This window comes from Phascolarctos cinereus, unplaced genomic scaffold (assembly GCF_003287225.1).
Source record: "Phascolarctos cinereus isolate Bilbo 61053 unplaced genomic scaffold, phaCin_HiC Scaffold_4;HRSCAF=312, whole genome shotgun sequence".
NCBI lineage: Eukaryota > Metazoa > Chordata > Mammalia > Diprotodontia > Phascolarctidae > Phascolarctos > Phascolarctos cinereus.
Window position 1 is genome coordinate 698,273,082 of NW_027555847.1, and position 27,481 is coordinate 698,300,562.

The 27,481-nt window shown below is 38.5% G+C and overlaps 1 protein-coding gene across 1 annotated transcript in view; it reads left to right on the forward strand.

Moving 5' to 3' along the window:
* Positions 1-1,176: 1,176 nt before the first annotated feature.
* The window catches only part of IFT81 (intraflagellar transport 81), a 72,720-nt gene continuing 46,415 nt past the window's right edge, over positions 1,177-27,481 (forward strand). Inside the window, 12 exon segments of the mRNA XM_020970272.2 lie at positions 1,177-1,337; positions 5,087-5,251; positions 6,152-6,255; positions 6,813-6,993; positions 11,976-12,065; positions 12,904-12,969; positions 13,287-13,397; positions 14,608-14,692; positions 23,695-23,858; positions 25,193-25,288; positions 26,793-26,895; positions 26,898-26,938. Of these exon segments, the coding sequence (XP_020825931.1) occupies positions 5,108-5,251; positions 6,152-6,255; positions 6,813-6,993; positions 11,976-12,065; positions 12,904-12,969; positions 13,287-13,397; positions 14,608-14,692; positions 23,695-23,858; positions 25,193-25,288; positions 26,793-26,895; positions 26,898-26,938 (1,185 nt within the window). The 5' untranslated portion in view covers positions 1,177-1,337; positions 5,087-5,107.

Consider the following 27,481-nt stretch of genomic DNA (forward strand, 5'->3'; position numbering starts at 1 on the left):
GTAGAGGACATTCCTCCACCAAGAAGTCCTAGTATAGTATTTGCATTCAGGTCAAAGAGTACTAAACGTGAAATTAGAGAAGCTGGCTGGGTTACAATCCTATGCATACTGCTACTTGTCAATAGCGTGCTTGACCTTGGACAGATCTGTGTATCTGTCAGTCTACTATTCTCTAAAGAGAGAGGGTTGAATTAGATGTCCTTCAAGGGTTCTTCCTGCTTTTGAGCTAATTTTGCCTTCCACCTTACAATAGAAGGTGAGATCCCTAAAGCCAGGCCAATGGCTAGAATGCCTATCTATTTAAGCCGGGACCTTTTTTGTGTCCTGGACCCCTTTAAAGGCAGTATCGTGAAGCCTGCTGACCGTTTCTCAGAATCACTGTTGAAAGCAAATGTAACAATTCCTGACAACCTCCTCATTTTACAGATGGGGTAACATAAACCCAGAGAAATGATTAAAATATCATGGATCTGGCACTGGCAAATCCCCCTGGCAAGGGGTTGGGGTGGGGGGAGTTGCCACCAAACGCCTCCGGGATTGGTCTGGGAAGAGAGAAAACTAACAAGAGATTCATAACATACACAGGATTACAACGGGAACCCATGATCAAGAAATAGTCAAAGTATCGTCCCAAGTCCAGGGACCCGAGGTTAAACATGTGTGATCTAGTCCAATCCCCTCCTTTTAGAGAAATTTGGAGAGGGGGAGTGGAATGCAAAGCTGGGCCTTCTTCCTATAGAGCCAGGGGTCTCTGTCTCCCCCACAGCACGAGATCTGGCAGGCAGCGACGCAGTTTGCAAGACCCAGACTCGCAGGGATACTGCATCCGCAGTCAGCTGCCTTTCACATCTTAATGCAGGCACCTAAATCCACTCTGAGCCTGCGGAGCCCTGAAGGGTAATGGATTGGGTTTTTTTAATCTTTTTTTTTTTTTTAACAATAGCATGCATATAACGGGCCTGGTTCCGATCGCTCTAATTCCAGCCCACTCCGCAGGAAATTACAGCGCCGTGGTCCCCAGGTGCAACCCTCTGCCGCGTACAGAACTGCAACATTCTGGAGCCCGCCTTGCACCCCGCGCACGCGCTTTGCAGCCAGAGCTGGGCGCGCACCTCCTTCCCTCCCCCACCAGCCACGCGCTCCTCAAGGAGAACGGGTGGAGGGCAAGCGTGCACCCTCCCTTCCTCCGTCCCGCCCCGCCGGAAGTGACGAACACCCCGGCCTAGCAACCGTTACCAAGCGGCTCCGTCTCCAGGAGCCCCATACCGAGGCTCTCCCCCGCCCCCAGCTCCAACCCTGGGGAAAAAAAAAAAGTCACGTCGTGAGGAGAAGTGGAGGTAACGCCGACCCCTTCCGGGCTCCGGGCTCGGGGGGCCCCCGCCGCCGTCCTGAAAGGCCCCTTACTCTTCTCCTCGATGCTCCCAGGCTCTGGGGCCTAGGCGAGGCCTGGGGGGTGGGGGGCGGGTACAGGGCGGGCCGGGGGGGGGGGCCCGAGAGAAAGGACGGTGGGGGTAGGGGAACCCGAGGGCCTCACCTCAGCGGGTTTCTTCGCCTCTCTGGCCTCAGTTTCCCCACCCTGAAAAAGGAAGGAGGGGGGCCTAGATAGCCTCTGAGGTTCCTTACAGTGCCAGATCTGTGATACTTAAACATTTTCTCTCTGGGTCTCAGTTTCCCCATCTGTAAAACAAAAGATTTGGACTAAATGGCCTTGAAGGTCCCCTACCAGCTCCAGTCCTGTGATATTTTAACAAATTTTCTGGGTCTCAGTTTCCCCATCTGTAAAACAAAAGAATTGGACTAAATGGCCTCAGTTTCCCCATTGGTAAAATGAGGGGAGTTGGCCCAGGTTGACCTTGAAGGTCCCCTCTAGTTCCAAGTCAATGATCTTGTGATCCTCTAATAATCCCCTCAGCCCCTTCTCTATGACGATTAACCTGGTTATCCACTGGAACCCACCAAGAGAGGATGATTCTGGAGCTCAGGGCAGAAGCCTCAAACTTGCCTTAATGTATATCTCACTTTTTTTTTTTTGATGGGTGGGAGGTGACTGAACCTCAGGGCTGGACACGACCAACCCGACCACCCGTTAAGCAGCATGAGACTTTCCTCTCTAAACAAGTCAGCTGCAGGGATGAGACCAGCATCTGTGTCTCCTGATTCCCCAAACCGAGGGGGTTTTGACTTGGGGGGGGTGTCTATAAACTTACCTCCTTTTCAACCCTATCTCACTCCTGCCCTTATTATATCTGACATACTAGAGCAGTATTGCTTTCTCAAACTTCATAAGATCCAGAGAGGACTTCAGAGGGCCATTTACCCCAATCTCCTAATTTTACAGCTGAGGGAATTGAATGAGGCCCAGGTAAAGTAATGTCTTCAAGGTCACTTAGGTAGTAAGTTAAAAAGGTGGGATTTGAACCCAGGTCTTCTGATTTCCAGATCCAGTGCTCTTTCTACTGTATTAAGCTACTTGAGAAATGTGTGATGTCCTGGTTTTAATTTCTTTCTCCCTTTGGGTTCTAATTTGGGTAAATGGTTTGTGAGTTCGTGTGATGACCTTCTGATGAAATTTGGAGATTAATTGCTTTACTTATTTTTAGAGCAGTGAACCCAGTGGGCAGAAAGATGGGCCTACCTGTTCAGTACATCAGTGTCATGTGCGTGGTGTGCCTTCATTAGGGAGAAATTGAGTATTTGAAAATCAGGATAATAAAACCTTAGAAAACAGAGGACCAGAAGTAGCATCGTTTTACTGTTTTGCAAAGTCATTTTGTTCATTTGTGGATGGCTTTTTAAAAAATCGTTACCAGGATGTATAAGAGGCAGGAATTTGCTTTTCTAGAGGGTATAAAATGAGAACTTGATCTTTGATGTGGGGTCTTACTGTTTTAGGTTTACTCCTTCTACAGGTACAGATCACAACCCATCAGAAATCTTTGATATACAGTTTGTGAATTAGGTGTTTATGTAAATACCATTTTAAAACATGAAAAGCTTGAGTACTTGTCAGGAAGTTCCATTTTCATAAAGGCTTTGATTTTATGGAATGACTCCAAAAACTACAAATCCTTTACTTGTTATCATTGTTTCCTATTATCATTATTGCCTTTGGAGAGGGGGCAAGAAGGTTTTCTTTTTTTTTTTCCCCAACCTCCGCAAAAGATTTACTTGAGCGCCTTAGAGGTGAACTAAGTATTGGTTATACCACCAAGGTCATAGAAGTAGAGATTTGGAACTGGAGGCTTTTTGAAAGTTATACCAAGCTAATAGACTTGTGTCTGACTCCAGAGGACCAGCCTCTGGGGACACTTATCACCTGGAGGTTGACTACCAGTTAATGAATTTTGGGGGCTGCAGCAACTCCAAGAGAGTCATCTAATTTGTGAAGGTGTGATCTGTGTCAATGGAATTGATGAAGTCAGAGATCTTTCAAAGTTCAGACAAATTTTTTTACAAGGGTCCGGCTTTTCAAATATTTGCTTCAAAATACCAAATAAGCATTTGATGTTATCACTTTTTAAGAATTCAAATAATTTATATATTAATATTTTATTAACTCCCACTGGCATAATTTTATATGCCTACTTCAGATTGAGATCCTACTCAAAAAACTCAGTTAAAATTTAATGCTTTCTGTGCTTGTAGGTGGTAAATTTTTCACCACCCCTTCCTTTGCTTAACTAGTAATATATCAGAAGTGGGAAACTTTGGTAGCTTGATAGAGCTAGGCCAATATATAGACCAGATTTTAAATTTAAGATCCTTTCATATTCACAATCCGATTTCCTTTAGTCCAGATCTTATATTTCTAGTACTTGGCCACAAGCCACTGTTAATTTGTATGACTGTTTTTGCTCCTTATTCCTCCAAAACTCAGATCAAACTCTACCTCCTACAGAAGACCTTTCTGGAAGCCTTACTTACCACTCCCCCTCTCCCACACACGTGTTACCTTGTATACTTATAACTTATAACACTTAAATATGAGCCTGCTAGTTTTCCTTTTAGAATGTAGTTGCCAGGAGGCAAGGACTATTGGATTTTTGTCTTTGTGCCCCCTCTTTCCCACCACGGTACCTGACGTATTGTAGTGCTTAATGATTGCTGGTGGGTTAACTGATTGAAGCATCAAATATTCAATTCAACAAATGTGGTCTCAGTAGCTGCTGTGTACAAGTACTGTCCTTGGTGCTGAGGAAGGTCGAAGGATGTTTGTCCAGCTTTTACCTGTGATCTGTTTGAGAGCCATCATTGCTTAGTGGGTAGAAGGTTGAGTCCAATGTGTGCCTCTGACAAATACCAGCTGTGTGACTATGGGATCATTATTGAAGCTCTCTGTTTCCCAGGTGAGATGCTGAATTACAGAGTCGAACATCTGCAAGCTGAAAGAGTTTCCACAGTTATGAAATAAGGCTCAGATACCCTCCTCCCCTGTCTCCCTTTAAAAAAGGATAAGAAGTGAAATAATCATAATAAAAATCAAATGTAATAAGTGTAGAAGAAAAGTACAAACAAAATACTGTAGCATTCAGGGGAAGGAGCTCCCATCCATCTGGGGAAATCATGGAAGACTTCATGGAGGAAATGACATTTGAGCTGGACTTGGAAGAATAGGATGGAGTAGGAGGAAAAGGCTGAGAGATGGGGAGAATACGCTAAGGGAGAAGAGTGGGTTCAGTAAGAGTGAAGAGAGCAGATTATTGTGGGGGATTTCAAGAGGAGCACCGTCCAGAGCAGTGGTTCTAAGTGTGGCCACTCCAACTGGTGGCCGAAGGGAGGTAGAAATGAAGGTTAGTAGAGGTGAGCGTCAGTTAATTTGATAACTTTTTTTCTGTGAGTTACATACTCTGAGTTCTCTGCATTAAAATGTCCCTTTTTCAATATTATTTTTGCTATGTTATACTGTATGGCATTTCCATGTGCTTTGTGATTCTTAATATTCATCTTTTATAACTTTTATTATAACATATATTTATTAATTTTATTTATAATATATTCATTTTGTTATAACTTTTATAACTTTTAAATAACATTTATCATAACTTTTATTTACATCATTGAAGAAGTTTGTATTCTTGTTCTTTAGTATAATTTTAAGGACCCAATTATGAGTGATCAAATCAAATTCATTGTGGAGAAGCTCAATAAGGAGCCTTTTAAGAAGAACTACAATTTAATCACATTTGATTCCCTGGAGCCAATGCAACTGTTACAAGTTCTCAATGATGTTCTTGCTGAGATTGACCCCAAGGTAAGAAGTGAAATTTGAAACAGAACTCAAGTAGAAATTAATTAAGGCCATGGCTGTATCTGCTACATTAGCCTCTCAGACTACAAGTGTAATTGGGCTGCACAGTGTTATAGGAGGGAGCCTGAGCTAGGAATCAAGATCTGGACGCTGCTGCCCGCTCTCACTGTGTCCTTGGGCCGGTAACTTGAATCTCCCACAGCTCCATTTTGCTCCTTTGTGAAATAAGGGAGTTGAACTAAACATCTCTTTACCTCTCTGATCTACTTAGCCCTGGTTAATAGAAACATACAAATGGGGTTGGAAGGGACTTGAGAAATTATCTAGACTAGGCCTCAAGGCCAAAGGTTCTCCACCCCTGATGTAGACCAACCCCTTCATTTTGCAGATGAGAAAACCAGCCCAAAGAGGGGAATTCACTTTTCCCACAGTCACTTAGATGGCTGGTAGATTTGAAATCATGTCATCTGCTTCCAAATCTAGCATGGTTTTTCACTGTGCCATGCTACCAAGGGCCCTTCTACTTTTAAAATTCTGTGACCTATTTGTACCTTATATAGGAATTATTCTCCATTTCCAGGGGTGAGCGTACTAGGCCTTGGAATGGAAATGCTTTCATAATAACTGCTGTTTTGGTGCAGGCTACCACATGCTTATACACTAATCCCTTTCCTTTGTTGGCTGAACATATTTTAGCTTGACAACATAATATGACTCCTGGCCCTATTTGTATGTATAATTTGGGGACCTTGAATGTTTCTGAAATAATACCTGCTTTATAAGAAACTATTGTGTTGCTTAACCTGCAATAAAAGAACAAATTTCATCAACATATTTTTCCTTTTTAATGTGTCCATTGTTCCATATTTGTAAAGTATGTGTTCACTTTTCTTTACTTACTAGCAAGTTGTTGATATAAGAGAGGAGATGCCAGATCAGACAGCTAAGCGGATGTTGAGCCTTCTTGGTATCCTTAAGTATAAACCTCCAGGAAATGCCACTGACATGTAAGAATCTGCTCATTTTTTGCTTCATTAAAACATATATTTTAATAAATTCAAAACTTTATACAGTCTGTTAAGGCAAGTTCAGAATTTTACTATGTTTTAAAATAATATTATACCTCTTATTATGCTTATATTCTGTCATTCAGAAGCCTTATGAGCATTTTTAAGTGGGTGAATTCTTTCCTTTCATCAAAGAAAGTCTAACTAATCAGATTTTCTTTCAGCTGAAATATTTCATCACTTCTGTCCTTTCATAGTTTTTTTTTTAAATAACAATATAAACACCACTTAAGTGAATTAACTGAAATGTTAGTTAAGGTTGACTGAACCAAGTAACACCTTTTTCAGATCTTATCCTAATTCTCAAATAAAACTGGTACTATGCTTGTTATGTGCTTCAATTTTTGGATGATAGATTTGCTTCAGAATAATCGTCTTTTAACTCTTCACAAACTTCATTTTTGACGGTAGTCACACATTAATTGGATTTTGAGCAAATATATCTGTGGCTTCAGTTTTTTTGTTCTTAAATCAGTGAACTTCTCTTGTTTGTTTAGGAGTACCTTTCGCCAGGGTCTGGTTATTGGAAGTAAACCTGTAATTCACCCAGTTCTACACTGGCTTCTTCAGCGGACTAATGAGCTAAAGAAAAGAGCATACTTAGCTCGTTTCTTAATAAAACTTGAGGTCCCAGCTGAGTTCCTTCAGGATGAAACTGTGGCTGACACCAATAAACAGGTACATCTTAAGTAAACTGTGAGTTTTAAAGCCAACTATAGTGGGCTTCTAGGTCTATTCTAAAGGATGTTAATTTCTCTACGTGATACCAGATATCCACAAAAAAAGTGGAAGGTGTTGAAAATATTCAAACATTACCATATATCTAAGAATTGATATAATACACGTCAAATAGCTGAATGATTTTTGTCGTATTATTTCAGTCTTATGTCAACAGAGACATTAGCAAAGTATTTTCCCTTATAAAATTTCTGGGTTGAAAGGTTTATGAGAATTATATTTTATGTTATACTAAGTAACAGAACTATTCAGAAACCTGAGATAAAGTACAATGAAATTACACTATCATGTTCCCATATAACAATTTCCTGTATATAATTACAAGCCAGAGTGCCTCAAAACCTCTGTTAAGAATGAGTTGATTGAGCAATGGCTAGAACATTGTGGTAGACAGTTCTATGGGAGAAATGAAAAGAATTAAAAGACTCATTGTTTGATACTTAAAGAATTTAAACTCTTAATAGGGAGACAAATGAAACATTTTTGACTCTACCCTCCCTCGCTTCCTGTACTCAATCAGTTAAAAAGCGATACTAACTACCTTTGAAATATTTCTAGCATTCATCTTCTCCTTTTTACTGCCATTGCTTTAGTTCAAGCCCTTATCACTTCTAATCTGGAATGTTGTAGTATCCTGCTAACTGGTCCTCCTGACCCTGGTTTCTTCCCCTTTCATCCTTCAGGTAACTGCCAAAGTAATGTTTCTAAAGCATTGGTCTGATCACATTGCCCTGCTGCTCAAAAGTCCTCAGTGGCTCCATATTGCCTACTTAAGTTAAAGCACATACTTTTGGGTCTAGCATTCAAGGCTTTCCACAGCCTGGGTTTTTCCTACAGTCTCCCTTATTTCACTTTCTTTCATGTACTTCCTTTCATGTTCTCTATGCTCTAATTAAGCTTTTTACAATTTTCTGCTTTTATCATGCCCTCTGTAACCTCCATGTCTTTGGATGTGTCGTCTACCTGAAATGGTCTGTTCTCCTGTCTCTGTCTTTTGACATCTTGTCTCTGTCTTTTGACATCCGGAACATCATGGTAGAGTGGAAAGGTCTGGCATCAGGAAAGATTTGAGTTTGTATTCCAACACTGAAGTTACTAGCTGTGTGACTGTGGCTAGGTCACTTAATTTCTAAGCCTTGGTTTTTTTCATATGTAAAAAGGAGGTAATAATACTCAGAAGGTAGTTATAAGAAGCCAATGAGATGCTTTATTAAAGCACTTTATAAACCTGAAAGCACTGTGTAAATATCAGCATTCTTCCCTTCCTGTGTGACTTTGTTCAGGTGTTCCTTTCTAGTGGAGAACATTTGGTGGAAGGTCAACAATAGAAACTCTGGGGCTCAGTTTCCTTGTCTGCCAAATGAAGGGGCTGGACTAGATGATTAGACACTCTGGTTAGTTTTGCTAAATTGATTTTATCCTTCTTATTCTTTGTTAGAGTAGATAGCTCACTGGCTGTCCACTAGAGGGGAGGGAAGAAGGGTGTATGTGGAAAAGATACAAAAACGAGATACTGTTTGAGATAAATCATATTAAAAGTATTAAAGTTCATAATTTTCTAAGGTTGGTAAGAAAAGCAAACAGTAAGAAAAGGGATTTTTTTTCAGTGTATTGGGGAAAAGAGAAGGACCAAAGATGGGATAGGCCTAATGAGATGATGACAATGAACACACACACAGAGAAGATAGAACTACTTAATTCCCATTTTGCTTCTCTTTCCTTTGCCATGGAGAATGGTCTTTAGACTACAATAGGCCCAACCAAAATGACAAATCAGAATTTGAAGCCCAGATAGGAAGGTAGCATGTCCTGAGTGAGTTGAGATCATTAAGCCCAGATGACGGTATATCAGGACATTGAAGGAAATGCAGATTGTGATCGTTGAACCATTGTTAGTGATCTTTGAAAGATTGTGGAGGAGATCTGTAACGCCAGAGTTTGTTCTGATTTTCAAAAAAGTGAAGAATGGCGCCTACAAAGAGCCAACAAGACTCTGTCAAAGGTGGGATATGCCAGACTAATCTTTTCCCCAAGGTGGAATATTGGGCCAAATCTAATAAGAGAAAATTTAATAGGCATAAATAGAAAGTCTTATACTTGGGTTCAAAGAAATCAACTTTAAACACACAAGATGGTGAAGTTTGTTTGAAAGTTTTTAGTGAATTGTAAACCCAGTGAGTTAGCAGTGTGATATGGCAGCTAAAAAAGCTAATGTGATCTTGGGCTGCATTAAGAGAGGCATGGTGTCCAGGATAGGAGGTCATGGTTCTGCTTTGAACTCTGTAGTCAGACCACATCTGGATACGACAAACATTAAGTACCTGCTATGTCCCAGGCATTGTGCTAAGTGTTGGGGATACAAATAAAAAAAGCAGTCTGCGGGAGGTGTGTTTGCTCTGCTTTCTAGCCCTCTGGTCAGAGGGGCAGAAGCAACCAAGGCTCCCGATGGGGTGTGAGTACCAGAGCTGAAGCAGTCTCCATGATGGTGAGTTTATCCTGGGGGCGTTGATGATGGTGGTAGAGTCGAAGCCAAGCCAAGTAGCTAGAGCCAATGACAAGGTGATTGTGTTCAGTCCTGATATCGTGTTTTAGGAAGGAGGGCAGCCTATATGCTGAAGGACACTGAGGTCATGCCATATGAGGATTAGTTAATGTCTGGACTGGACAAAAGAAGACTTAGGAGAAACATGGCAGCTGTCCCCAAGGAACTAGAGGGACTGCACTTGTTCTGCCTGATTCTAGAGGTCTGATTTAGGAACAGGGAGTGAATTTTGCAAAGAAGCAGATTTAAATTTGATGAAAGAAGAAACTTCCTTAGAGCTGTATCAAAATATATAGGTTGCTGTAGACCGAGAGGGTTGTTGGTTTCCTGTCACTTGAAGTCTTTACATCAGAACGGGCTGGCCCTTTGTCAGCAGTGTGGTAAAGGGGATACTATTGAGGCAGAGGTTGGTCTAGAATGCCTCTGAGAACCCTTCCAACTCTGCAATTGTGATTCCTCCAAGAGCCCAAGTTCAGTCAACAAGCCTTGTTGTCGTTCAGTCGATTTTATCAAGTGCAACTCTTCATGACCCTGTGGACCATACTGTCTGTGGGCTTTTCTTGGCAAAGATACTGGAATGGTTTGCCATTTCCTTCTTCAGTGGATTAAGGCAAAGCAGAGGCTAAGTGACTTGCCCAGGGTCACACAGCTAGTAAATGTTCAAGGCCAGATTTGAGCTCCAGGCCCAGAGCTCTATCCTCTGAGCCACCTAGCTGCCTCCTCAACAATCATTTCTTAAGCTCTTATTTAGGTGCCAGACACTAGTAAGTGCTAGGGATACAAATATAAGCAAAGAGACAACCCTTGCCCTCAAGGAGCTTTCATTCTAATGGAGGAAAATAACATATCAAAGGAACTGAATGTTGGTGGGGAGTGAGAAGGGGTGGGGAAGGTACTCACTAGGAGATATGGTGGAGAAAGTCCAGAGTCTGTAGTGGAGCACAGAGAAGAATGAAGACATGTCTGTCCTGGGCACTTTCCTTAAAATGGAAATTCTAGGAAGAATCAACCAGTCAGAAGAAGGGATTGAAGTAGTAGAGTGTACTTACAGGGTGAGGAGAATGCATTAGCAGAATGAACTTCCTGTTGTGAGACGGTGGAGAAAGTCTAGACAGTCAGGAGTAGAACCTGAGGAGGAATGAAGGCTCTCTGAGCCTTCTGTCATTGAGGTTTCTCAAAAGGATCCTTCTTGCCTTCAGTCTCTTCATTCACTCCATAAGACCTCTCTCTCTTTTGCTGTCAGTTACTTAAATTACTATCATGTTAGCCAACTCCAGGCACTTTTCATCACACCTTGGGTAACACTGGATGTTTTCAGGTTTTATTGATGGGACTTTTGTTCCAATCAAGATAATGTTTGTGATTCTGACCATTATTGATTTGGCCACTTGGAGCAAACTGAATAAAACATAATGAAAAAAAATTTTAAATAAAAACCTGTTATCGTTGTTTGTTTAAATATCTCAACTCTATCATATTATAAGCCTACAGTTTTATTTGTTGGATATATTCGTGAATAATGTTGTAAGAAATGAATTCCTCTGGAAGAAATTTATTAGTTTTACTGTATATACTCAGTTAATTAACCAAACAATTATAGATTATAAAGATTTGCTTCTTATAAAGCGGATCAGAGAGGTTTAAAATTGGAAGTCAATTATTTATTTTAATTCTTTGAATTGTGATAGCATACTGAATTGAACATTTATACTCACAAGTTTTTTTTAACTTTATTTCTTCAAGTACAATACGAGTTATATGTGTACTTTCTTCAGTGTGATATGTTTTATATTATGTATGGTATGCTCCCAAGTCACCTTTTGGTTTGAAGGGACTATACAGTGTCTTATGCACTCAATAAATCATTTAGTAACAGCAGTGATTAAGAAAATATGTTGATTATCTTCTTCAGTAAGAAGTACTAGATATTTAATGTGTGAATTGTTTAGAATGTTGAAGGAAAGAAAAAGGCTTAATTTCCTGTCATCTTCTTGTGGGGAAAAAAACCAACCTACTTTCTTCTCTAAATTCTTCCTTGATTTAAAGCTCCATTTTAAGGGCCTTGTAAGTTAGCAACCATGTTTTTAGAATGCTATACATAGAAAGTGATTTATTAAGAATATATAAATGCTAGGTGGTGCCGTGGATAGAGCACCAGCCCTGTAGTCAGGAAGACCTGAGTTCAAATCCGGCCTCAGACACTTGACACTTACTAGCTGTGTGACCCTGGGCAAGTCACTTAACCCCATTGCCTAGCCCCCAAAAAAAATAAAGAAAGAAAGAAAGAAATAATATACAAATTAGTATTAAATAATCTAATTAGGAAAGACCAATTGGACACAGGAATACATTTGTGGATTTCTTTTTCTTATGTTTTTAGTATGAAGAACTGATGGAAGGTTTCAAAACCTTACATAAAGAATGTGAACAACTCAAAACATCTGGATTTTCTACTGCAGAAATACGAAGGGTAAATACGAGAGGAAATGATAACTAGTTTAGGGGTATTTAGATAGCTTGAGATTACTTTTCCCTTCTAATTGAGGGGACTTTTCTGTCTCATTTAGTGTGAATTGTAGACTAAGCAGTAACAATTGGCAAGTTTCCCCAGAGAATGGGTCTTCGCTGAAGAAGGCACCAATAAAGTCAGAGTTGCGTTGCCTTTTGTGCGCTGCATGGACAAAGACCATGGAATTCTTTTTTTTAATATTTGTTGTTAGTAAGCTACTGGTACTTTTTTTTTTTGAGAAGCTTTAGAGAGTTGGTCAGAAGGGAGAGTGGGTTATTTATTAGGGACATTATTTTCAAGAAGGGGATAGATTTATTAGCAAAACTGGATAAAATTCGCTGTCTTGAGAAGGCCACTGTCTGGAAATAATTTTCATGGAAAATTGGCAGATTATAGGTCATTGTGATTCTACTCCGGGTTTTAGTATTTAACCAGTGCAAAATAGATGTAATTGCTGCAGTTCTTGAGGGATTAGGACACGTGTACCTCCCCTAGAAAGGTTTTTTTGTAAAAATCTCATGCTTATATTTGGAACCAGCACAGAAAACGTATTGTTGGCAACTTTACCTTGTTTCGTTCTAACCTGTTTTGGTTGCTTTTCTTGATTGAATGTCATGCTGCCAACTAAATTTTCCTACATAAACAGCCATAGGGAGAGAATAGAAGAGTGCACATTCTAACAGAGACTCTATTTTCCTTAGTGTTGTAGCTGTGAATTAGGAATATGGCAATAGTGTTTTATGCATGTCAGACTTACAGCCCATTGTCATTTTTAAGTATCTCCTCAATTGCTTTTTAGGACATCAGTGCAATGGAGGAAGAAAAAGATCAGCTCATTAAAAGAGTAGAACGTTTGAAGAAAAGGGTAAGGAAAAAGTTAACAATGGAAGGCATAAGTGTCCCAGTCCAAGGACTTGAAAAGCTTTAGGAATGCAAACAAGGATTAAGATGAACATAATGTTCATACAAGGATGAAATCAAGAACCTAATTGATGGAGAGGAAATCTCTGCATGGAGAAGTCCAGAGCTTTTCAAGGTCCCTAAGTCCAGAACCTTGCTGTCATATGGGAACACTAATGTTTACCAAAAGAAAATGCTCAGTGGATTTCTGAGTCACGTTATCATACCGCTTTTGTTCTCCACCCTGACAGTGATCTGGACTATGGATTGCTTTTTCTCTAGGTGGAGACAGTGCAGAATCATCAGCGGATGCTTAAAATAGCACGACAACTTCGAGTTGAAAAAGAGAGAGAAGAATTTTTAGCACAACAGAAACAGGAACAAAAGAACCAGGTATTTACCAGAAAGTCCCTATAATAACAATAACAGATAGTTTTTCCTGATAATAATCCACATGAAAGGAAAAGTGAAATTTCAGAATTTATTATAAAAGTTCCCTCAGGTCTATGTGAACATTTTGGCTTCTAGCGTTATGATGAAATAAAAATATTATACTAAAAAGAGCATTTTAGAGTGGGGGGTAGGCATTGCTCTTATCTGTAATGTTGATTCAGGTGGTCCTGATGCCCTGCCCTACACTTCAGGTGTCACAGCCATCAAACAGATCATTACTGCTGAATCCGGTTCACAAGGCCCAAACCCCAGCAGCTCTGTCACCTGCTTGCCTCTGGCACCGTCCTCAGAGCCGTCCTTGGCTCAGTCTGAAATCCTCACTATCAGATAAGGTCTCTGAATCCTTGAGGGTTCCCTTGGATCGTATAGACTGAACGCAAGTGATTACTATCAAAATTCAGAAAAAGATACAAAGAGATCTTGGTATAAAAATGAATTTAGTTTATGTTTAGCTATAAAGTTGGGGCTTTAACTTATTGGGCCCTATCTTGAAGTCTGAGTTAATTACAAGTAAAACGTGTTTGATTTCAAGCTAGTTCTTTCCTTGCTAATTTGGTAGTTCGTATATTTGTTTTTAGATTCAGCCTAACAGTGCAAATAATTTACTTCAGTTGAGCAACTTCTTGGTCCAAGCTTCAGAATGATAATTTTATATTTGCCTAGACGTTTCTTCTTCTAAGCTATTAACTTAATGAATACTCAGATTCTCTGCCTTTGAAAAAAATGTAAATTGCCCCAAAGTAGACATATAAGCTTCTTTTATTAACAAGTATGTATCGACAGCAGGGTTATGGTCTCACTCCCTCTGGACCTGATGCTTTTCTTAGCATACGTGCTTGAGTTGTCATAGCTTTTGCGGCTAAGATCAGACTATTGGCTTATTTTGAACTTCCAGTCCAGTAAGAACCCCAACAAACTATAAAAAAGAAAATGAAATCCATGAAAACAAGACTCAGAAAATAAAAGGTAAAAAGGCTGTAAAAGCTTCTTTACACTGAAAAGGTATGGCAAGAGCCCATGATATTTGACTTAAATCATTTCTCTGGTCCTTATTAGTGGTCATGTGAGGTTTGTATTTTTCATTGCACGAGCTTATAAATGGAATGATTCAGTGGGATATCTAAGTAATGCATCTGACTGTATTTTGAAGCTTTTTCATGCAGTACAGAGACTGCAAAGAGTGCAGAACCAGCTGAAAAGTATGCGGCATGCGGCAGCAGATGCAAAGCCAGAAAGTAAGTGAAGGTTACCTGGCGAAAGGTGTCTTGACGTGTTGGGGATTCTCAGGACAAAAGAAAAGATGTTTCAGTTGTGTTTTGTTGGGGAGACCAGTGATTTATTCATGGGCACTGATTAATGAGCTTTGGTTGAGGAATATTTGTCTAATTTAGAACACTATCTATAGCTTCCCAACTAGCTATCAGGACATTAATGAAGACATTTTTGGTGTGAAGCTTTGTCCTATGTTCCCTTGGTACCATTTTCTAGGTTTTAAATCTAGAGGGTAGAAGGAATAGAGACCTTAACTATGACATATTAATGTAAGTCAGGATGAATGGTGTAGCTGGACAAGTAAATGGATGTAAGGCATTGGGAGAGTACTGGACCCCCCCCTTAATAGGCTTCAGCAAGTTCACAAATTGATCACCAACTAAATACCAGTGTTTTAGGTCTAGAGTAAGGCATGACACGTGATGTGGGGCCATTGAAACTGAATATTACCCATAACTCAGTGATTTGGATCCATACTGTTAATGAGACCAAAGTACTTGCTCCAATCTCCTTCTGCCGTCTGCACTGAGATAATTTCTGTTCCATCATAGTTAGGTGACATCTACTGGCATCTTTCAAGTGTGATGTTGAGTCAAAGGGGAGACCTAGAAAGTCAGTGTGGAGCAGGATAAAGCAGTGGAAGGATATCAGAAAGCACATAGCTTCTGGAACGGGGGATCGGTAGTGTTGTCCTCGAATAGGAAAGATAGCTCTTAAATGACCACTGTACTCTACTGTACTGCCACCGTAAGATAATAATCAGATTCACTACTCATGAAACTGTGTATTTGGGAGAGACTGTAGATGCATATGGTCCCTGTCTTGACTTCAACCACTCTAAGTTCATTAACAGTGTCAATGTAGGCAAGGAAGATGTTGGTGATGATGATTATAACAATGATAAGGAGAACTGATATTTATATAGCGCTTACTTTGTTCCAGCCACTGTGCTAAGCACTTTATAATTATTTTATTTGATCCTCACAATAACCCTGAGAGGTAGGTGCTATTATTATCATCACCTTTTTACAGATGAGGAAACTGACGCAAATGGTTGTGACTTGCCCAGGGTCACATCTCTGGTAAGTCTGAGGTCAGATTTGAACTGACTCCAGGTCTGGTGCTTTATCAACTACATCATCTGAAGACAGTATCTGCAAACTACTTTGTATTGAGTTGCCAGTGTCTCCTTATTCTCTCTCATTACTGTCTGTAATCTTTAGCAAGATATTTAACTTTGCACCCAGAAAAAAAAATCTCTGTAAAATTAACTTTTTTCCTAAATGCTTAACTGATAGCATTTTATTGGTCTGTCTGGCATATACTATTTGATAGAGATTATTTTACCTTGAGGCTATGAATATCAGAGAAATATCTTCAAAACAAATCTGTTGTTAGGATCCTTTTTCTTACTGAATCAGTATATAATTTGCTTTCCTATGCCTGACCATTGCTGAGAAAATAATAAAACCAGTAGTTACTAGTGACTTTTTAGAAATAACAAAAATGGGACAAAGGACCCAAAGGTTTGGGATAGTGAAGAAAAAGTTGATCATTTAAGTGCAGTATGCTTGCACTATGCTATCCTGTGATTCTGCAGTATCGGTGATTCTTCATCTCATTTATCTAAATATTTCTTGGTATAAGTGTTCTTGTAGTGGAATAGTGTTAGCTATGATAGGGCTAGAATAAAGATCACTAACTTCTGAATTATGGCAGAATATATTTGCAGATAGACTGTAGAAGTATAGTATGGGAACTTATGACATATGCCTTTCAGATGCCCTTTCTGAAGAATTTTCTTTATTTTGCTTTGAATTTCCATTATTGCATAAATATAAAGTATATAGGCCAGAAGGAAGAAAGAAGTACTTAATCTTTCAGTCTTTAGTATAATGGACAGATACAGGTATTATTTTTCCCATTGGTTTCTGATGGTATTAAAATTTTGATCCAAGTAATATAACTATCTATGTATAGAGAAGCTCATCACCGATAAGAGTTAGGTTAATTCTGAGGTCACTTGGTGAGGCTGTTTTGGGCGGAGGGGGTGACCACATCAACCTAGAAAAGAAAAAACAAAATAGCTTCTTCCTCTTCTGTAGTGCCAGTGGCAGAGTGGTTTGAAAGGGGCAGAGAGTGCCAAGAACCACAGTTTTAGACCATAAACGGATTGCAGTTTGACCATTGGTACCCTAAATGTGAGATCCTTGTCCAGTGATCATGAAGGAGACATATTACTGGAGGAACTGAATCATATTAATCTTGATATTCTTGTTATAAACAAAACCAAAGTAAAGGAAGTTGCAACTAAATGGAAGGATAGCTTGCAAAAACTTCTTGGAGAGGCACAGAGAAGAGTTGGCAAGGGGACTTTATTATACACCCAAAGTCAACAAGAAACATTTCATAAACTATTCTAGTCATCAAGTATTGCAGTAGTGGTGATACATGTTGCAAAGAAACCACCATGAAAATAATCATAGTTTACGCACCAATGTTGGTTGTGTTGAGGTTGAAAAAGAGGTAGAGAGACTCCACAAAGATCTTGATGAGCTCTTCCAAATTAAATCAGCATACATTCTCTTGGTGGCTTTAATGCAAAGGTAGGAAAAGATGAGGCTAGTGAGAGATATTTGGAAAAGAAACCATGGTTCAGGAAGAAGAAACGAGAAAAGCCGGAGACTTGGAGATTACACTGAAGCCTCACGCATCAATATCAGGAACATTTTCAGATTGGTAGGTGCAGGACGTCATAAAACCCAAATGATGCCGTGAAGTATGACATAGAATACATAGTTATAGGTAGGAAAAAGTTTGTCATTGATATGGTAGTCATCTCTGAACCACCCACCTGTCAAGTCAGATTGTCAACTTAGAACACTAAGTTCAGAATTATTAAAAAAACAAGAAAAAAAATAATCATGACAAGGTATGGCATAAAATTGAAACAACCCTAAAATATTTAAACAAGTAATTGAAAATCATAAATGAGAAATGTACAACAGAAATGATATCAACACTGGTTATATATATTTACATATATAACATATATATATATGTGTGTGTGTGTGTGTGTGTATATATATATAATATATATATATATATATATATATATATATATTTATGCAGAAGTTTAACTAGTAGAAGTTTTTTGCCACAACAGGGAGACCAAAGGAGCCTAGAAAATGCCTTAGTGAATATCCGACTTACTTGCCAGAAAGAGATTACTGCCAAAGGCAGTAAAACATTTAGAATGTAAGCACCTGTTAAGATATAAACTTGTTTGTGAAATCAAACAGAGAAGGGTGTTGGGCAATTTATGAGCAGTATAGTCCCAAAGCAGAGAGAAGCAGTGAAAGATAAAACTTGTCAAGACATCCAATTTAAGCAAAGTCATCCCGATGGTATGGAAGGAGGAAAACAGGCAGAAGAAAAATGGAAAAAGATTTGTAAAATTCATTATAAAAAACTTTTCTCCATCAGGGATGGTGGTTGGACACTAATATTACTGTACAAGGTGTGTTTGTACAGGGAGATAAGATAACACAGATGAGAAAAGCAGCCATATTTAACCAACTGTATTTAGAAGAGATCCATGTGAAAGCAACACAATTGTGAGGAAATTGAAAGATCAATATATGTGGCAGCTGAAGGAAGGGAAGATATCAAAAGTTTGGGGGGAAAATCTGATCAAATACTGAAAAAAGAGTACTGAGAGTGTATCAATAACGTTTGACCCATATGCTCACACTCTCATCTACACAAAAAGCTTTATGAGAGTAATACACAAATCGAGGGTGTGTTTGATGAAGGTATGAATAGGGAACAAGCAGATTTTTGTGAATGTTATTCAATGATGGATCACGTTTTTACCATTTTCCAGTTAACTGAGAATATAAGATCCCATTATGTTTAGCATAATTTGGTAGAACAAAATGCCACCCTGTAAGCTGTTTTTCAGCAGAGTATCTCCAAAGAACAAAATCATTCAAGATTCCTTGGAAGATATTGAAAAGAGAAATAACCCTGTTCAATAGCCCTCTGATCATAAACATACAAAGCCAAAAATAGAGATTTGTGCTCACTGAAGGTGTTCACTTTGATGAAGCAGATCTGGCATGTAGATTCTATTTTGGAAGAGGGATTCCATGTGGGTGGTGAGGTCCTCCAGATGCTCATGATCACAGATGATATCAAGCCCCAGAATATTGCGAAACTTCCTGGAAGAGATCTGTAATCACTCAAAGGAGTTTGGCCTGATGAACCTTATGGGAAAGAACAAGAGGTTAAAGAGTGAGTTTTGCCCAGATTATCAACATGAATTTGAATGGACAACTTACAGTGCTTGTCCATCAGTATTTGTGTCTGGGACATAATACAGATCTGTACAGTGAGTTGAGCCCAGAGTTGCACAGGAAGAGAAAACTGGGTTACCTTCAGGAAGTTGGAAAGCTCTTCTAATAGTCCCAAACTTCCCATGAAAGTCAAGGCCCATTTCTTTTTTTGGAACAGCATTCTACCAGTGTTGCTACATGGCAGTGAGACTTGGTATACAACAGTTTTTAAAGAATTATAAATGAATATCCGACAGGAAGTAATGAAGAAGTGGAAGCTGAGTAAGAGCACACTACAGCAAGTAACAAGCGCGAAATTCCAGAGAAGGGCAGGAGTATAAGATGTCGTCAAGGAATTGTATGACAAGCAAAGACGGGCCGATCACATGGGGATGGCAGGGGATGACGGGTGGACAGCCAGAGTGTCTTTACAATGTTAGGAGAAAGAAAGGAAGGCCTTCTAACATGTTAAATGTGGGACCCACATGGTGAACTTCTAGGAGGGCCTGGACAGGAGTCTTAGGCCTAGATGGTTGTGATCTGCATTGTAGGGAAGGAGCTTTCAAACTGATGAGATCACAGATTCGTTTGAGTATTTGAGAATGTGATTTTTTAAATGCACTCTTTTTGGCCTTTTTGGTGAGGCAATCAGGGTTCAATGACTTGCCCGGGGTCTACCAGCTAGTAAGTGTCAAGTGTCTGAGGCTGGATTTGAACACTGGTCCTCCTGACTCAAGGCCAGAGCTGTATCCACTGCGCCACCTAGCTGCCCCGAAATGCACTTTTTGTCACAGTCTATTGCTTGCGTTGATACGTGGCAGTAGCTGCTAGGCTAAGATACAGGTTGGTCAGTTGGTGGTACTTTGACAGTTTGATGAGTCCGGGTTTTACTGATGTGGGTACTCCCTGCTCTGTTACAGATTTGAGTCCTTCCACATCATCTCATCTTGTGCAGGTCTTGCCGGTGTCTTTCCATAAATCTTTTTAGAGGATTCATCCAGCACGCTGCTTTTGATGCTCCATTGTACCATTCATCCTGTCAGTCTGACTTTGGCTTGCCGAAAGCACAGGTCCAACCATATCACCTCCAAGCCACCGGTCTCCATTGGCTCCCTCTTACCCTAGGATCAAATATTAATTCCTCTGGTTGGCTTAATACATTCTTAGCACATAGTAGGCATTTAATAAACTCTTGATTTGACTTGTCAAGAATTTAAAGCTCACCACCACTTGGCTGCAACCTACCTTTACAGTCTTCTTATACATTACTCTCCTCAGTGTATTCTGTGGTTACTGCCTGTCCCCAATGCCTGGAGTACTCGCTCTTTTCCCCTCTGCTTCTTAGACTTCCTGGATTCGTTCAAGATGCAAGTCCAATGTTGCCTTTTGTAGTAGGCCTTCCCCAGGCTCCCCAGGTACTAGTGCCTGAGTCTCTACGGTTACTTTGTATCCATTCTGCCTCACTTGTATATACCTGTTGTCTCCTTCATTCCAATGTAAGCTTCTTGAGGGCAGCAGCTCTTTTCAGCTGAGTTGTCTGCTGTTGTTACTAGGTCTGTAGACAGTTGCCATTCCATTACATGCCTGTCTCTCGCTTCCAAAGGTAAGGGAAGAAAATACCACTCCCTCATCCCTGCTTCCCTTTGGAAGAGGAGGAATGCTGTTCCATTACACCAGCTCTTCAGCCTGGGAAGAGGAGAAAAACATTTCATTATGTACCATTCCCTCAGGCCAAGTTTCCTGCTTGGTCTTCCTCCCTCTGGAAGAGGAGAAATGCCATTGGCTCCAGCAACAGAGCTTGCTGGAAGTGAGATCTTAACCGCAAGGTCTTAGTGTTGTTCAGGCTACTGATCTCCTTGGTGAACTGCTATGGCAGACTGCTTGTGTGGAGGGTCTTCACTTCAGTTTTCCCTCTTCTCACTTTGTAGCACCTAGTTAGCTATACCCAACTTTCTCTTCTCTTATTAACTTCTTGTCTTTTTTTCACTAATTTACTTTTACTCTTTATCTTATTTAAGAGCTGCCTTTTTCTGAGTCCTTCTATTTCTTTTCTTCCTCAAGTCTTTCTGATGAAGACCTTTCTCAGTTATACTCCTTCTCCTTCAACTTCTCAAGTCCTCTCAAATTTCCCCTTCCCAAATTCAGTCTTCTTTATAATTCCAAAGCCTTCCAAATCATCTTCATAATTCTTTCTCTTTCCACACAAACTTCTTCCGTGTGTAGTATGTGTCTGTTACCTTTTAAAGAAAGGAAAACCTAGTAATGAAATAGCTTAGATCAAAAAGATTTGATAGGAATGCTGCTTAGTTATTTTGTGACTTTCTATCTTCAGTTCTCCCTCAGTTCTTCCCCCAACCAAAAAAAAAAATCTGAAAACCTTAATGGAAAACATGAGGTTTGCTGTTAATATCTTTACATGGTTCGGAAAACATAACTAAAAATAATTTCAAGGCATTGGGCCAATTTTATTGTATAATTTACGTATGTAGATTACCTAAAGCTGGAAAGTCAGTATTTTTTAAAAGCCAAATCAGAATTTGTAAGTGTGTAATGGAAAGATTTCAAATAAGCTTCCAACAAGTATGCCCAAAGGGCTGTAAAACTGCATACCCTTTGGCCCAGCGATACCACTACTAGAACTGTATCCCAAAGAGATAAAAGGAAAAAGACCTATGTGTACACGAATATTTACAGCAGCTCTTTTTGTTGTAGCAAAGGATTAGAAACTGAAGGGATTCCCATGAATTGGGGAATGGCTGAACAAGTTGTGGTATATGATTGTGATGGCATTCTACTACTCAGTAATAAATGATGAGCAGGTTGGTTTCAGAGGAAAAAAAAACCTGGGAAGATTTATTATATGAACCGATGCAAAGTGAAGTGAGCAGGACCAGGAGAACATTGTACATAGTAACAACAATATTGTAACAGCGATCAGCTGTGAAAGACTTAGCTACGCTGATCAATGATCCAAGGCAATTCCAAAGGACTCGAAGAAAAAAATGCTATCCAACTCCAAAGAGAGAATTGTTGAACTCTTGAGTGCAGATTGAAGCACGCTTTTTTCATTTTTCTTTGTTTTTTGCTTTTTATTTATTTTTGCAGAATGGCTAATATGGAAATATATTTTGCATAAACAAAGAAATAATCTTCTATCTTAGCTCTTTAGTATAAGAGTTTAAAATGCAACTAATTTTTTAAAAAACAAACATTTTTGTATATATATGTACATATACGTTGTGCCAAAATAAAAAATTTAAACTATAATAATAAATCAGTACTAATACCCCTGACATTTATATAGAATTTTAAGATTTACAAAGCACTTTACCTTTATTATCTCATTCAGTCTCACTTTATAGAATTTAAGTAGCAGCCCGATTATGACTAAGATTTCAGAAGATAAAATATACTCAAACAAACATTAAAAACCCAGAATGAATTGTGAATGTAACTAGTTTCAGGTTTTAACTTGTTTTATGTTTTGCAATGTCATATTACTGGTTTGAAATTAAGAAATTCCATCACAAACTTTACTACCATTTTTGAAATAGTGATGATTTAGTAGTTAGGCCCAAGCCTGACCATTTCACTCCCTTGAGAAGAAGCTCCAGTGGCTCTTAGTTCCCCCTAGAAAAACGCAAACTCTTCTCTTTCATATTTAAAGCACTTTGCAGTCGGGCTGCAACCTACCTTTTCAGGCTTATAAGACAGTCTTGTCCCTCACATACTTTCTTGTTGTTCCCTATTTATGCCCTCTCTCCAAATCTGCGCCTTTGCCCAGGACCTAGAATGGCCCTCTGTTCCCCTCTGACTTTTAGAATCCCCAACTTCCTTCCAGGCCCAGCTTATACATCATCTCTTGCACAGCGCCTATCCTGGATCTCCCTCCCTTTCCTCCATCCCTGGCTGTAAGGATTATGTTGTATTTTCTTCTGCATGTCCATGCTGTTTCCCACCACAAGAATGTAAGTTCCTGAGGGCAGGAACCATTTTAGATTTCTTTTTGATTTCCAGTACTTAGCATACTTTGTAGCATGTAGTAACAGGTCTTTAATAAATGAGTGGTGAATGTATGAATGAATAAAAATGTAGCTTACTTGTATCTTTTTGCATCATTAAAATGTAAACTAAGATTATATGACTTGTCTTTGTGGGGCTGACTTTGTAACTCTAAAAAGAGAGCCTAAAACTTGAATAAACATGTAAAACAGGAATAGAAGTATTATTTGACCAGAGGTCAGACTGTTATCCAAGAATTCCATTTGTTTATTTGTATCTACCCTGGAACCAGCAGAGAGACAGTTTTCTCCTTTTCTGACTTAGAATTTTTTTTTAATAGTGGAGCCAAAAAGAATGAACCAGATAGAGAGTGTATGCTATTTTAAGTTTGTAGTTCCTTTCAGAAAACTTCCTTCTTCAGTTCTAATTATCATCATCATAATCATCATCAAAAGCACTTCTATAGCTAACTTTGTATTGTAGTTAGTTATACAGTGTACTGAATAATTTAAACACAATCAGGGTCCTCTAGCTCTTCCTGTCTGAGATGGAGGGCCGGGAGTATATCCTTGTGCCCTCTGCATTTTCAGCTGAATTACCCATTAATTTGATTTAATGTTTTTAAGGTGTAATGAAGAGACTTGAAGAGGAGATAAAGTTTAATTCATATATGGTATCTGAAAAATTTCCCAAAGAATTGGATAATAAGAAAAAAGAAATGCATTTCTTACAGAAAGTAGTTTCAGAGCCAGCTATGGGACATTCTGATCTCCTTGAACTTGAAGCCAAGGTATTGCAGAACAAATCATTTACTTTTATTCCCTATCCCATCACATCCCCTCCAAAATCATATCCCATCCCTGTTTATTTTAGAAGTTTGTTTTATAAAGTTTTATAAAGTATTCTCAACTCTTGAAATTAGGATCTATAAATTTTAGCAAGAATGACAACTTCCTTTGTAAGTAATTGTGAAATGTGGAGCAGTTACTTAATTTGTGCTTTTGTATTGTGAAAATGAGGAAGTAATTTATTTTTACATGAGAAGAGATCTTAACTTATGCATATGTATTGTCTCAGATTTTGTATTTTAATACAGTCATGTAGTGCAAAAATAATCTGTATATTCAGTCATCTTTCATTTACATTTTCATTTCAAATAGCAACATCATAGCTAACTTCTCCTTCAAAGCTAATGTAATGTATCTGATTAGTCGTTTATGCCAGATACTGCATTATTAAAATTTAAAACTATAATTCTCAAGGAAATCCTTGATCATAGTAGGATTTGGGGTTCTTAAGTAATAAACATTAATCAGACACATTTTTTAAATGATCACTTGTATTGAAAGACAATTTTAACTTAATGATTTGCTATTCCAATACTTCATGACTAAATACCTTATAAAAAGAAGCAATCATAGAAAAACAAGACATATTTATGAGCCAGTGAAGATAATGTATATTTCTATCCCATTCATTCTTTTAACTAACCTCAATTGATGAAACATCTAAGAGAGATTTGAAGGACCTTGATTTATTCCTGCATTAGATTGACTGAAAGCCATGCCATTATAATATGTTATTACTTATAAAAGCTTTTAATATCTGGACTCTGGATTTAATCAGCTTTAGTTTTCTAAAAATACATGTTTGTGTAAAACATATGTGTGTGTATATGTATATATATATGTATATATATATATATATACACACCAGTTTTTTCACCCAAGATCTATAAAATCATCTTTTTATGAAATATAATAGTTATAGAAATTTCATGGAAATGCACTGAATTACCAATTCATTGTGATACAGTATAGAACAATACAATACAATAAGTAATTGAAATTATATTGGAATTAAATTACTCTTTTGCCAAATGCCCCAGGGTACGTGAAAAGTGTATAGCACACCACATTTTCCATTTAGGAAGGAGTTCCTCCTATTAAATCATTAACAGTATTGCTTCTTGTGCATTTGGATACTGCTAAGAGGTATAGAGTTAAAGAATGGTTTGGTCCGATCATATTTGGTTTGTGTAGTCAAATGGATTCCCAGCTCAGAGAAGCATGGGAAAAACTTAATCTCTCTGTCTTCTTTTTTTAAACCTTGGACTTGTTTCAGATAAATGAAGTGAACACCCAGATCAATCAGCTCATTGAAAAGAAAATGATGAGAAATGAGCCAATTGAAGGCAAACTTTCATTGTATAGGCAACAGGTAAGAGTTCCAGCTGTTTAGAGTTGTAATACTAGTGCATTTAGAGTTGTAATACTATCACAGAGCTGCCTTTAAAAAACTCTGGAATGTGCTATCTGTGGGTTTCAAGTGAGAAGGAAGTAAAGAACAAATGTTCTTTTTCATTACTAATCTACAGATAAGAATTTGTAGAAAAACTACAAAAGGTGTGTGTTCAAGTATGAAACTGAATATATTTCCTGATAATGACTAGTTTCCTTAGAGTCTGCCTTCTGTAGAATTTCTTTTCTGCTTCCCTCTGTGAACATGAAGTTTTATTACGTTTTTCACGAAGATTCCTTTGGACCTTTAAATTTTTTCAAAATGTAACGAATTTAAAAGTATCATAACTTTTCTAGTTAAAGCTTCTTTAGGTTCGTCTGCGTAAATAAATGAGGGTACAGCGTTCAGAACTTTTTATTTTAGCAACAGCTATTAGATTGTCCTCCATGGAAGTCCTCCGTTGATGCCTCATTGTGGCATTGATTCCGGAAGGCCATGCTGGTAGAGCACAAAGCCTGGCAAGTCTTGGGTTGTCTCCTAGAGGACCCCTTGGCTGGAACTCTCTGCTGATTCCAGGGCAGATACAAATAAACAGTGATAAGGGAAAGGCTTGTCATTAGTTTGATTGAAGAATGATGAATCTTTCAGCCATAGTGACTCACAGGCCTTGATACAAAAGTGTACATGAATTGTGGTCTGGGTTAATGGAGAAAAGACTCGTAGGCAAACAAAAATCATGGATCCTTGACCTATTAGATTATGTGGTAGTTTGGGTTTTGATCAAATGCCTTTGGTAAGTGTGCTGCATCATAGCTAACTAGAAAGAGCTTCGGTGCCTCCTCTGGGTGGAGAACGTTTTACAGCCTTGGTTTTTTGTTTTGTTTGCCATGTTTAAGCTACCAAATAAAGCCCTCTGGGGACCTTGCAGCATTTTCTGAAAAGCTTGTACAAGAATCCTCATGGCTCTTGAATATTTTCAAAGAGCTATGTGCACCACTCCATATATAGACAGTTTGCCAGGTATTTTGACCTAGGATCCATGGCTCACTTCGGGAAGCCTCTCAATAGTTTCTAGTCAGTACAAAAGTCAGCAGTCATGGGTACAAGCAGAAATCAACCTAGTAGAAGCCTTGTCTAAATACAGTTAATCAATGGCACAGCTAGTTTTGAAACCTGTATTTGGACTATTAAAATTTAACCAAATAAAATAGAAACTTGGCAATATATTTCAATGTACTTACCTTCTTAATTAAGTGTATGTCATTTAGATCAATATTTAATTTCTTTGTGTACTCTGATTTAAGGAACTAACAATGTATGAGGGAATCAAGAATAACCCCAATATTGTTAATTTATCAGATTATCCACAGTGACTTACTTTCACTGCGGATAATTGAATTGATTTCATTATCCAACTAATTTTATTAGTGAGTAACAAGGCACCATTTTGTTGAACTGATGACAATATACAATGAACACACAGGCATCGATAATTTCTCATAAAAAAGAAGCCAAAGCTGAGGAACTCCAGGAAGCCAAGGAGAAGCTGTCCAACCTGGAGCGGGAAGTATCAATGAAGGCGACCCAGACCGGGAGTTTGATGGGACCGAAGTTCTGAAAGGAGACGAGGTAAATGCGCTGTTATTGGACAGAGCTATTAATGCACTTGTCATTCCAAGTTTGAATTAACCTAAAAAGCCAATTTATTAAAATAATGAAACTGAATAAAATAGTAGAATATAGCTTATAAACCTTTAAAAAGAAAATGAAAATGTTTTCATACTATTCCTGAGGTTTCCTTGATATAACATGACATTCAGAAATTTTCAAATTAATTATTTTTAAATAGTTATAGTCTGCTGTTTTTATTTTAAAACCAAATTATCTTTATTATTGGCTTTACTAGTAACTTCACAAATCAGAAATGTCCAAAATGAAGCAAAGTAAATGGGTATCAGTCAATAAATGTATAATTGTAGTTAAGTCTGTAGGATTGGCCAAGGCAATACAGTACATATAGTGGTAAAAACACCAAACTGTTGTCAAGGAGTCTGAAGACCTGAATTTTAATCATGTCTGTGCAGTCACTTCATATCTGTATGACCTTGGAGAAGTCACTTAATCTCACTGTACTTTAGTTTCTTCATCTGTAAAATGAAGGTATTGAACTAG